Source organism: Taudactylus pleione, unplaced genomic scaffold (assembly GCF_031769625.1).
Source record: "Taudactylus pleione unplaced genomic scaffold, aTauple2 ptg000064l, whole genome shotgun sequence".
Classification (NCBI taxonomy): Eukaryota; Metazoa; Chordata; class Amphibia; order Anura; family Myobatrachidae; genus Taudactylus; species Taudactylus pleione.
In genome coordinates, this window is record NW_028284466.1 from 6208719 (window position 1) to 6221228 (window position 12510).

General features: G+C 47.4%; 1 protein-coding gene across 1 annotated transcript in view; it reads left to right on the forward strand.

Moving 5' to 3' along the window:
- LOC148534771 (transmembrane 9 superfamily member 2-like) overlaps nt 1-12510 on the forward strand; it is a 108250-nt gene that overhangs the window by 30382 nt on the left and 65358 nt on the right. The window contains exons 5-6 of the mRNA XM_088465785.1: nt 5049-5178; nt 6685-6812. Of these exons, the coding sequence (XP_088321911.1) occupies nt 5049-5178; nt 6685-6812 (258 nt within the window). The remainder of the gene's footprint in view (nt 1-5048; nt 5179-6684; nt 6813-12510) is intronic.

Sequence of the window (12510 nt, forward strand, 5' to 3'; positions counted from 1 at the left end):
AGGATGCTGTAGTGAGGAGCCAGGTAAACTGCCTCACACACTGGACCACCGGGATATGAGGGATCCTGACAGCTGGGGGTAAAGTAAATGGTGGCAGCCATGTCAGTGTGCCGGGTGGATCTATACAGCCAGCCAACTGGAGAGGCCTCCGGAGCTTTATCTACACCGTGCTGCTGCTGCTCTCATTGAGCTATACACACCCATTATATGTTTAGTGTGTGAGTATAACACACTATAACTAAACCTGCATGTATTATTATACCAGCTGTACCTTCATTAAGTCTGAACTCACTTTGCAAGTTTGAAATCTCACCTTACTGCTGCAGTTGCTGCTTTCATTTTATCTGTGCACACTTTGCATGTGTTTAGTGACTGAGTTTTACACACCATTACTCAACCCTCATGTATATTTATACCACCAGTATCTTCACCAAGTCTGAACTCACTTTGTAAGTTTGTACTCCATTTTACTGCTGCAGTTGTTACTCTCATTTCATTTGTACACATTCTGCATATGCTTAGTGACTGAGTTATACACATCATTTCCTTACCTGCATGTATTTCTGAATTAGCTGCATCTACATCAAGTCTGGACTACTTTACTAACTCCTTCAGGGAGTACAACATACTTGCACTTTCAGCTTCATACTACAGGTACGCACACCTGTTCCGTGATTGTTTTTCTGCTCACTAGCCGCAACTTGGCCCGTGCCGCACCAATTGACCCTCAAGGTCCTACGTCCTCACTGGCGCCATCGGCATTTCCCTTCAGCTCACTAGCCGCGACTCGGCCCGTGCCGCACCAATTGACCTTCAAGGTCCAACATCTTCGCTGGCGCAATCGCCATTTCTACCGGCTCACCAGCTGCAACTCGGCCCGTGTCGCATCAAATTATTTTCTATTTTCAGGACCTTTTTTTCATGTACACTGTTGCTAACTAACACTCCTTGAATTGTTGGGATCCTACCTTATTTATGTTTTACTGCATGTGTGTTCTATTTGTTCATTTAAGTCTGTTAGTCTATACTCCTTAAACGTTTATTTGGTTCCAATCACCCTGTGCCTCTGTAAAGCTTTACTCTGTCTACGTACCAGGTAGATCGTAACAAGATCATGGCGCAGGTTGTAGACCGGTTGGCGGCCTCTAGGCTGGCTCCGACTATGGGGTACCCTCAGCAGCTTACAACCTGCTATGTTTATGCCCCCTATGCATCCGTCCTGGATGGACGTTTATACCCACTCAGGTCAGAGTATGGCTTTGTCCTTTGCTAGTATATTTAAGTGGGGATTTACAGCGCTCTTAGGCCCTGATTCAGACCCACTCGCGAGCGGCTGTCCGCTCGCAAGTGGGTCGATGTTCTGCACTGAGCATGCGCACGACGGAGGGAGCTCCGTCGTGCGCATGCGCCAGACACGACGAGCAAAGGAAAGTCCTTCGCTCGTTGTGTCTGATCAAAGGGGGCGTGCTGTCGATGTTGATTGACAGCATGCCCCCTTTGGTGGGCGTGCCTCCCTGACGGGGGCGTTCCCACGGGAACGCCTCCCGTCAGAAGCCGGCCCACTGACATCACTAGTGATGTCAGTGGGAGTGATTTTGGCTCTGATAGAGCCAAAATCACTCCGGGGCTTGCGGTTGAAAACCTCAACCGCAGGCTCCGGCTCGCAGTTTCGATGGTCAAGACCATCGCGGCCATCAAACTGCACACTCGTATAGGCTGTGGGTGGTGACCCACAGCTATACGAGCGTCCAGGAGGACGCTCCATTTTTATGGAGGGCGGCCCTCATTCAGAGCGTGCGCTCTGCTCAGAGCGTACGGCTCTGAATGAGGGCCTTAGTCTTATCTGTAAATTGTCCCTAGCTGCTCCACTAGTAGAGGTGGTATCCCACCCTCTCTGAGCAATTAATTGAATATTAGTGGTGCGCTCTGGGGCAATAATAATATGCAGATTGGTGAATCTGAATTACATTCAAATGAAAGTGTAGCCTTGTTGGTAGTTAAATTTCACAATGTCCAGCCAGTGCAGAGAGAGGCTCCAGTATTTAAGCGCCAGAAAGTTGTGAAAGCTGAATTTCCCAAATCTGAGCACCTCTCTGAACTTATGGGGGAAGCATGGAGTTCTCTGGATAGGCGATTTCATATTATAAAGAAGGTTGCGGCCTTATACCCCCTTCCACCAGACGAGTGCGCCAAATGAGAAGTTCCGCCTTCAGTAGACGGGCATGTGGCACATCTGGTCAGGAGTGCCACGTTGCCCATATTCTCTGCATCCTCTCTTAGGGGTTCAAGGCGGTCTTTTCTCTTATCAGGAGCTGTTACTCATCCGGCCATGGCTACGGCCTGGGTGTCTAAAGCCATCGAAGAGGCAGCGTTGGATGCAGGTACAGTATCCTCTAAGGCATCAGCGGTCTCAGTTGTGGCTCACAGAGCCCTTTGGTTAAGGACTGGAAAGCAGGATCCAAAAAAGCCCTGGAATCCCTTCCGTTTATGGGAGGCATTCTGTTTGGTACTGAACTGGATAAGATTGTTGTTATGGTGGCAGCCTCTAAAATGGCTGGTCTACCCTCAGCATCGACTCCTAGACCTAGGCAGTCGTCCTTTCAAGCCTTTTGGCCACAAGGAAAAGCATAAGGTCAGTCTTCCTCTAGAACCAGTTCTCGCAGGAAACCGCAATCTAAGAAACCCTGGCCAAACAGACGTCCGGCTTCCAAGTCCGAGGATAAACCCATGGCCTGATGGGGCGGGCCTCTCCCTGGGGGATCCCAGGGTAGGAGGCCGACTTCTTCAGTTTGTGGACACCTGGCATCTCACGACAACAGACGCCTGGGTTCGGTAGGTGGTCTCTCGAGGGTACGCCCTTACCTTCTGGAGTAGTCCCCCGCAAAGGTTTTTTTTTGCACAACACCTGCAGCGGAGTCTGCGAAAGCCTTGGCCCTCCAGCAGGCCATTCATTCTCTGCTGGTTTCAGGGGTAATAATCCGGGTTCCAGTGAATCAACTAGGATAGGATTATTATTCCAACCTGTTTTAGATCCAAAAACCCAATGGGTCTCACCGGCCTATTCTGAATTTAAAGGGCCTCAATATATTTATCCGAGTACCCAGTTTCTGTATGGAAACCCTTCGGTCAATTGTGTTGGCAATGGAAACAGGGGATTTTATGCTGTATTTGGCTCTTGAAACTCCCGATTTGAGGGCCAAAGGTTTTTCCACTTCTGTAATTCAGACAATGCTTAGGGCACGGAAACCTTCCTCTGCCCGCATTTATTACAGAATTTGGCACTCGTATTTCCAGAGGTGTGAACATAGAAAATTTGATTCTGAAGTGTTAAGGGTCTCTCGAGTGCTGTCTTTTCTTCAGGCTGGTTTAGACCGGGGTCTTCGTCTGGCCACCCTGAGGGTTCAGGCATCTGCAGTTGCAGTTTGGTTTCAGCGAAGGATGGCCCCGTTGCCTGATGTTAGGATGTTTTTTCAGGGTGTTCTGAGGGTTCAGCCTCCCTTTGTTCCTCCAGTAGCTCCATGGGATTTGACGTTGGTTCTCAGGACTTTACAGGCTCCCCCATTCGAACCCCTGAAATCAGTAGACCTAAAGTGGTTGACGGCAATGGCAGTTTTTTCTTCTTGCTATCGCCTCTGCCCGTAGGGTCTCTGATTTGGCAGCCCTTTCTTTTCGCTCTCCGTTTTTGATTATTCTTCAGGATAGAGCTGTTCTTCATACTAGGACGGATTACCTTCCTAAGGTTGTGTCCCGGTTTCATGTAAATGAAGAAATTGTGGTTCCAGCTTTCCAGTCTTCAGGCCTCTCTGCAGGTAAAGCTTCTTTGGATGTTGTAGGCACCCTACGAATCTAAGTGGATTGCACCAACTCCATTAGGTAATTTAGATTCTCTTTTTGTGTTGTATGGCTGTCATAAGCGAGACTGGCCAGCTAACAAACAAACTCTGGCTAGATGACTTCTATGACAATTTCTCAAGCTTACATACAAGCTGATTTCTCTATTCCAAACACAGTGACAGCACATTCTACTTGATCTGTGGGACCATCATGGGCGTTTCGTCGTGGTACCTCTGGTGAACAGTTGTGCAAGGCAGCCATGTGGTCTTCCGTCCACACCTTTTGTCAAATTTGACACATTTGCCTCTCAGGATGCTTCCTTTGGCGTAGGGCTCTCCTTTCTACTGAAACACAGGAGCGTGCACACCCTTAAGGAAACTGCTTTGGGACATCCCCAAGGTAATTTCTGTGGACCCTATGGACCCCGAAGAAAAATGAAGAGTTATGGTATAACATATCTTAACTTTTTCTTCGAGGTCCACAGGACACCCACCCTAACGCACCTGTGTTATTGGGTAATCTGTTCTTTTGTACTTTTTGTGATTCCCTCTTCTTAAGAGAGTTTCTCTAAAGTACAATTGTTCTTCCTTCTCAACTTTTTCCTTCTCCTGCTTTTGCTTGGTAACAAACTAACTGCCTGTTGCCAGGGTCAGGGTTTGGTGTCTGGATCACTCCAACCACAGACCCAAGGTAACTTCTATGGACCATATGGACCTCGAAGAAAAAGTTATGTTATACCATAACTCCTTTGATCAAGGCATGGTATGCATTCTGAAGCCTGTGTGGTGAAGACCAGACTTAACTAGTTTGTTGTTTGTAAATAGGACAGAGCCATCCAAAGTTATACCTACGGTACTTGTCATCCCACTTATTGACTCTACTGAGCTGATAATCCTAGAAGTTCACTTACTGTTTCCAACAAAGAATTCTAATGTTGGATCATTTTGATCAATAAATGAATTACATTTTATAATTTGTTTTTTCCTGTTTTGCTTTATTTTATTTTTAGGACATAGACATCTGAACACCTTTTAGTTCACATTTTTGGAGAATTTCAGAAAATTCTAAGGGGATCACAAACTTTGTAGCACCATCTGGCCATTTGTTTTTGTGTGTGGATTGGATATGAATTGCTTAATTTCTGTTAGCACAATTAACAAGCCCTATTTAATAACCTATATCCACTTACGGTCTGATGATTGTGCTTTTTACAGGATCATTGATAATATGCCAGTGACCTGGTGTTATATAGTAGAGGAAGGCCAGAAATACTGCAGTCCAGGATTCCCAATAGGGTGTGCTGTGACCTCAGATGGAAGAGTGAAAGATGCTTGCAACATCAATGTAAGTAAACTCATCACAATCTTAAGCGAATGAGCATAAATTGTGACAGTACAAAAATGTATCCTGCATTACCTTTTTTTTGCCTATATCAATGTGCTTATGTGTCAACTTCATACAATGCATACTCCTGCCACATGATTTTAGAAGCTGTGGTTACACCTGTTCTCCATTTTCGACCCTATAAACTAATTTAGAGCTCTCACCCTGCAAATACAATTTGTTTTTTTGCATATGAGTGCAGTTGAATACACATGCATGTGCAGCCAGCATGTAGTATGAATACACTGATCGCCTTCTATTCAAAAATGCTAAATGTTGCTTGACCATAGATGCCACCATCATGACAATGTACTGCCCAGAAATCTGGGGTATTTGTACAAGTTCTTGGTGTCACAAAAGCAGCAGAGGTGCTGCAAGGAGCATTCTTGTACTCTTCTAAATGTAACTGTAAAAGTTGACTGTGTTTATGGAAGTTTTGTAGGAATGGAGGGCACATACTGTCAGACCATCAAACTATCTGATAACGATCGTTATCTGATCGTCCTGCATGTGCTGGATTGAACATCCAGCACATGCAGCAACCCCCCAACTACTAGAAACCCACGATCAATGATCGCGGGACCCTATAGTAAACAGGCTAACATGGTCGATATCGACCATGTTGGCCTCCATGCAAGGGCGATGGTCGATATCTATATTGACCATTCGTGCCCACGCATCGACCATCGTTTGGTCGTTGAAAGGGGTAATATTCCGGTGGATATATAAGATATCGTTAGCGTTTATATTGACCAGAATATCTGACCATGTGTACGCACCACAAGACGGATAATGTTATTTCACTTGACTGGCTCAATGTGATTCCAGAAAAAACAATCTAGACTTACATACTGTTTTTTGTGTTTGGTATTTTTGAATGCGAATATGCAGAAGTAAGTAATTATCAATGCTGTATTCATGTATGGATCCATTAGATCTAGCTTTAGACCTTGAGAGTTAAGTGTGAAAAATATCCTACTTTCTATAAAACGTCTGTTAAATTAATTTTTTTTAAATTTTTTTTTATAAGCGTGTGCCTTTGTTCACATATGGTTTTCTTTGGAAACTGTGTGAATCTGTTCATAGGCGGTCTGCCTAATCCATGTTGTTTTTGGCATCACACACAGTAGTGCCAATAACTTGCAAAGCTGCATGTGTGAAACTCTAGTGGTATGGGGATTATAGCTAATTAAGTTAAAATATAATTGTGAGCATTGCTATTTTTTCTGGTGGTTGCTCTGCGGCCATATTTTGTTAAGCTAAACTAGCCAAATTTGGTTACAACACATAGGAAATACGGAGATAAGATCCATAGGAAATACGGAGATAAGATATAAATAATGGGTAAAAGCCCCAAAATGGATCATTCAGAATTTTCCTGTGTTGAAACTTTTTTGGCATTGTAATAACCCTCAGGGTTTTTTTTTTTCCTCCTGTGATAGTATAAGACCATGTTTATCATTTCAGACTGATTTTAATAAGAAAGATACCTTTTACCTCTTCAACCATGTTGATATAACCATCACCTATCACAGTGGTAAAGAAGAAAATTGGGATGGTGCGCGTTTGGTTACTGCAAGACTTGAGCCAAAAAGGTAATTTTTGTTTTCTGTGTTTTTCTATGCATATTTGGTCATAGATTCTGTAAGGGTTGGATTTTTTTATTTTTTTTTTTAACCAGTTTTTTTTCTGCGTTAATGTTTTTAAAAAATTAAATCCTGCATAATATAAATAAATTTATATATATATATATATTTTATTTTTTTTATTTTTCTTGAAGCATCACTCTTCCTGCTTTGCCTGTTTACCGAGGTGAAGCAGGAAGCACTAAAGATGAGATGTATGAACATCTCATCTGCCAGAGTGGGGGGAGTGAAAACTCCCCCCTCCGGTGATCCCCGCTAGAGCCCACAGAGCATCAGCCTAGTGTTGATGCGCCGTGTCTCAACGCCGACCGCCTCCACTGAGCATGTGCGGGATCTCACAATCATCACGAGATCCCGCATGCTGTCCCTGCTGTGGGGAAAGGGCATGGCCAGCTGTCTATATCGATAGCTGCAGCTGGTGGAACGGACAGGCGAACTGATCGGTCATAATTGTCCTGTCCATCGGTGCTGTTCTCTTGTAGAAAGAGAGAGAAGAAAGATCTGCAACACACCAGAATCACATTCTCACCAGAAGGAGACTGATAAAACGGTGACCAGATGATAGCCCATCTGAAGTACAGGTGCGACAGGGCGGGGGTCCTGTGGAACCCTATGGACTTCGTAGAATTAGAGATAACATGGTAAGTTCTTACTATATCTCATATTTTCTTCATCAGGGTCCATAGGGTAGCCACAGGATACCTTAGGGATGTCCCAAAGCAGTATCCTTTAAGGGTGGGGACGCTCTTGCGCTGAAAGGAGAATCCGCCGCCCGAAGGAAGCATCCTGAGAGAGAAAGGTGTCAGTTGCATAATACCTCACAAAAGTATGGACAGAAGACCACGTGGCAGCCTTTCACGGCTGAACAGCTGAGGCACCACGTCGAGCTGCCCACGAAGGACCCACATACCTAGTGGAATGAGCCCTAACAGAGGATGGAACAGGAAGGCTTTCATGACTGTAAGCCTCAGAAATCGCCATGCAAATCCATCTTGCCAAAGTTTGCTTAGTGGCAGGCCAACCCTTCTTACGAAAGCCATAGATGACAAACAAAGAGTCCAACTTCCTAAAAGAATTTGTGCGGTCAACATAAATCTTTAGAGCCCGCGCCACATCCAAGGTGGCCTCACCAACCGAGAGGTCTGGTGAATTAAAGGCCGGCACTATAATTTCCTTGTTGATGTGGAAACTAGATACCACCTTCGGGAGGAAACTAGGGCGGGTGCGAAGCACCGCCCTGTCCCTATGAAAACTGAGAAAGGAAGGCTGACATGAGAGAGCCCCCAATTCTGAGACCCGCCTGGCCGAAGCAATGGCCAGAAGGAATACAGTCTTAGTTGTAAGCCATTTCAAATCCACTGAGCCCAGTGGTTCAAATGGCGGTCCTTGGAGAGCCCTCAGGACCACAGCCAGATCCCAAGGAGCCACAGGTGGAACAAAGAGAGGCTGAATACGAAGTACACCCTGCATAATGGACATCAGGAAGAGTAGCACGCTGAAACCACACTGACAGGGCAGAAACCTTCACCTTCAGAGAAGCAAGGCGAAAACTGTGATCTAAGCCCGTCTGTAGGAAAGCCAACACTGGATATCCGGAACACCTGAGGATCATAGCCTCTAGGGCGACACCACTCAAAGAAAGTATGCCATACTCGATGGTAAATTCTTGCTGACGTAGGCGTCAGAGCTCTTAGCATGGTGTTAAAGGTCCAGAGGTTTTTCCAGCTCTGTAGTTAAGAGGGCTGTCTCAACAGCCACACTGTCAAAGACAGACGACTCGGGTCCGGGTAAAGACAAGGACCCTGTGACAACAGGTCAGGACGTAGAAGCAACCTCATTGGAGCGTCTACGGAGAGACCCATAAGATCTGAGAGCCAGTGACGTCTGGGCCACTCCGGAGCTATTGACAGGAGCATGCCGCCTTCTTATTTGAATTTTCGGATTACCCGAGGAAGAAGGGAGAACGGAGGGAAGAGATACGCAAACTGGAAGGTCCACCGGACCGACAGAGCGTCTACCAGAAGTGCCTCCTTGTCTCTTGTTTTTGACCCGTACACAGGCAGCTTGTTGTTGTGTTGGTAGGCCCCACTTGTGCACCAGGAGTTGAAACACCTCCTGGTGAAGAGACCATTCTCCCGCATGTACGTCCTGCCGGATGGGAAAGTCCGCTTCCCAGTTGAGGACTCCTGGAATGAATACCGCTGAGATGGCCGGGAGATTGCCCTCCGCCCAAGTCAGGATGCGGGACACCTCCACCAGCGCTGCCCGACTTCGGGTTCCTCCTTGGCGGTTTATGTAAGCCACCGTGGTGGCTTTGTCCGATTGGACCTGCGCGGGTTTTCCTTGTAGAACCTGTTTTGTTTGTTGGAGGGCATTGAATACCGCGCAAAGTTCCAAGATGTTTATTGGAAGCGCCGCTTCTGCCAATGTCCACCTGCCCTGGAACAGATGTGGACCCGTGACTGCTTTCCAGCCTCTGAGACTGGCATCCGTCGTCAAAAGGACCCAATTCGCCACCCAAAAGGGACGTCCCCTGTTCAAGTGAGTCGTTTGCAACCACCAGGCCAGAGACAGACGAACCTCCGGAGAAAGCACCATGGTCTGCGTTTTTATCCGCTGAGGCAACCCATTCCATCTGGAGAGGATCAACTGCTGCAGAGGTCTGGAGTGAAACTGGGCATATTCCACCATGTGAAAAAGTGACACCATGGTGCCCAGTAACCTCTTCGCCGAGTGAATAGACACTTGGCGGCTCTGAAGGCAACTGCGTACCCTTGTCTGTAATGCAGAGATCTTTTCCTCTGTCACGAAGATCCTTTTGTAGTTGAGAGTCCAACAAGGCCCCGAGATAGAGAATCCTCTGCGAGGGAATCAGGGTGGATTTTTTCCAGTTTATTAACCAGATGTTATTCTGCAATACTGAGATTGTCAGTTGCAGATGAAGCTGAAGGACCTCTGGAGACCCTGCTAACAGAAGGTCGTCCAGATAAGGCAACAAGCGGACTCCCTGCATCCGCAGGTGGGTTGCCATGACCACCGTGACTTTGGTAAAGACACGAGGCGCTGTTGCCAGACCAAAGGGCAGTGCCTGGAATTGGAAATGTTTGTCGAGCACTGCAAATCTGAGGCATTTCTGATGCCCTAAGACAATTGGGACATGCAGGTAAGCGTCCTGGATGTCCAACGACCCCATTAAATCCTCAGGCTCCATCGCCACTATAATGGAACGCAGGGTCTCCATCCTGAACCGAGGCACCCTCAAGGACTTGTTGAGGGATTTGAGGTTGAGAATTGGATGGTAAGACCCACTGGGTTTCTGCACCAAAAAGAGATTGGAATAGAAACCCATGCCCCTCTGGGAGAATGGAACCGACACTCCAGCCTTGAGCATAGAGTGCAACACTTTTTGTAATTCCAGGGCTTTGTTCTGATCTGACGGAAGGCCTGTGGTAAAAAACTTGCTGGGGGGCCTGCGCCAGAAAGAGAGTGCATACCTCGTGTACCCAAGTGTCCGTGGTAGTCAGACACCAATGCTGGGCGAACCGAAGCAGGCGGCCTCCCACTCTGGGATCCCCCAAAGGGAGGCCCGGTCGGTCAGGCCAAAGGCTTGTCGTCCGACTTGGGGGAAGGGCGTCTTGTGCTCCAAGCTGCTTTCTTGGGCTTGGCAGCCTTTTTGAGTCCGGCCTGTCTTGGAAAAGACTGCACTTTGGACCTACCCTGGGCCCTGTAAGGCCGAAAGGACGAAGTACCAGATCCTAACGGGACTGTAGCCGATGGGAGACACGCAGACTTAGCTGCTGCCAGCGTGGCCACTATCTTGTCTAGATCAGGGCCAAATAGGACCTGTCCATTTAAAAGGCAAGCATTCTAAGCCCTTCTTGGAATCTGCGTCCGCTTTCCAAGAGCGCAACCATAAGGTGCGACGAGCGGCTACATCTGCAGAGGAGATTCTGGAGGTGAGGAGACTGATATCCAAGGCTGCCTCATTAATGTAAGTGGCTGAGTCTCTCAGATTGCCAACTAACTTTGCAGAAGAGTCAGAGACTCCTCCAAACTATCAGCCCAGCGTTCCATGGCTCTGGCCGCCCAACACACAGCCATAGTGGTCTGGACACCCCTCCAGCAAGGGAATAAATGGACTTAAGACATATTTCAACCTTGCGATCTGTAGCATCCTTTAAGGAGGGCATGGGCAATGTAGCACTTCTCACTATGCGTGTCACATGAGAATCCACTTGCGGAGGAGATTCCCACTTAGAGAAATAATTATCCGCAAAGGGGTATGCAAAAGCCAAACTTTTCTGAGGCTGGTACCGTTTACCTGGATTTTTCCACGCGCCTCTAAATGATCCACTAGCTGACCAGAAAGAGAAAAAACAGTGGCATCACCCTTAATATCCTTAAAGAAGGTGTATTTGGATTTGGTCACGGGGGGGATCGTCATCCTCAATAACCAAGGCCATACGGACTGCACGTATAAGGCCAGGTATATAGACCTTAGACTTGGACTCCGTTTCTTTAGTACAGAGGGGCTCCTGGTCAGAAAGGTCAAAAATTTCACCGTCATCAGACAACACATCATCCTCATCATACTGAGCTGAGACGGCAAAGGTCGCTTATGCGGCTGCAATGATGACTCTCCCTGTAAAATGTCCGACAGGTGTTGCACCGTAGTGGACAAGGAATTAACCCACGCAGGCTCTTGTGCAACCTGGGGGGGGTGAAAGCTGGAGACCCTGGGGTACCTGCATGGGCGACTACACCATTGACTGCTGTGAAAGCCCCATCTGGGGGAACGCAGGGGTCGTCGCTAGCTGGCCCACAAGAGTTGTAAGTGCCTTAGCAAACAAGCCCAGGGTGGTTCCTGCGCAGTGACAGAAATCGGCCGTGATATTAGATAACACGCCTTACACAACCCGTCAGTTTCCATCATCCTCCACTAATGGTACATTACATGTGGTACACTTTAGCTGAAGAGGAAAATCACGTTGACTGTCAAACATGATGAGTGAAACGGAGTTGTATGTGACACACCTCACAGACAAATGCTTGTATAGTGAGGCAGTAAACACCCTGCAACACCGCACCGCAAGGGCTTTAGCAGAGAAGAACAGGGATAGTAAAATGGCTGACAGTCAGAAGTGAAAGTACAGGCAGCAGCTAGTCACATACAATGCAGAATAATCCCTGCACTATCAGCGCTGTCATCAACTACACAGACACAGAGCCTGGTATGAAACAGCGCTGCATACACTGACCTTACACCGGAGGAGAGGAATGCAGGGGGACCCGAACCGCGATGCCATCGATGATCAGTGTCCAGCAGCGCTTGCCAAGTCACTTGGAAGATGGCCGCTGAGGAGCAGTGAGGGGGCGGGCCCGGGGGAGGAGCGCTCACACGGAGACCAGACCGCAATGGAGAGGCCGTGTGCAGCGGGGGAGGCGCCGACTGTATATAGGGAAGGCGCGGGCACCAACGAAAACTGATTTGCTTTGGGGCGGGGGATAGGAGGGGGACCCCAGTACATTCCGGGAGGCTGAAAGCTTAACTCTATGGTGCCCGATGCCTGACTACATCATTTATACCCCAAGGTATCCGATGGACCCTGATGTAGAAATTAATTACTACTGTGAAAAATGTATTAAA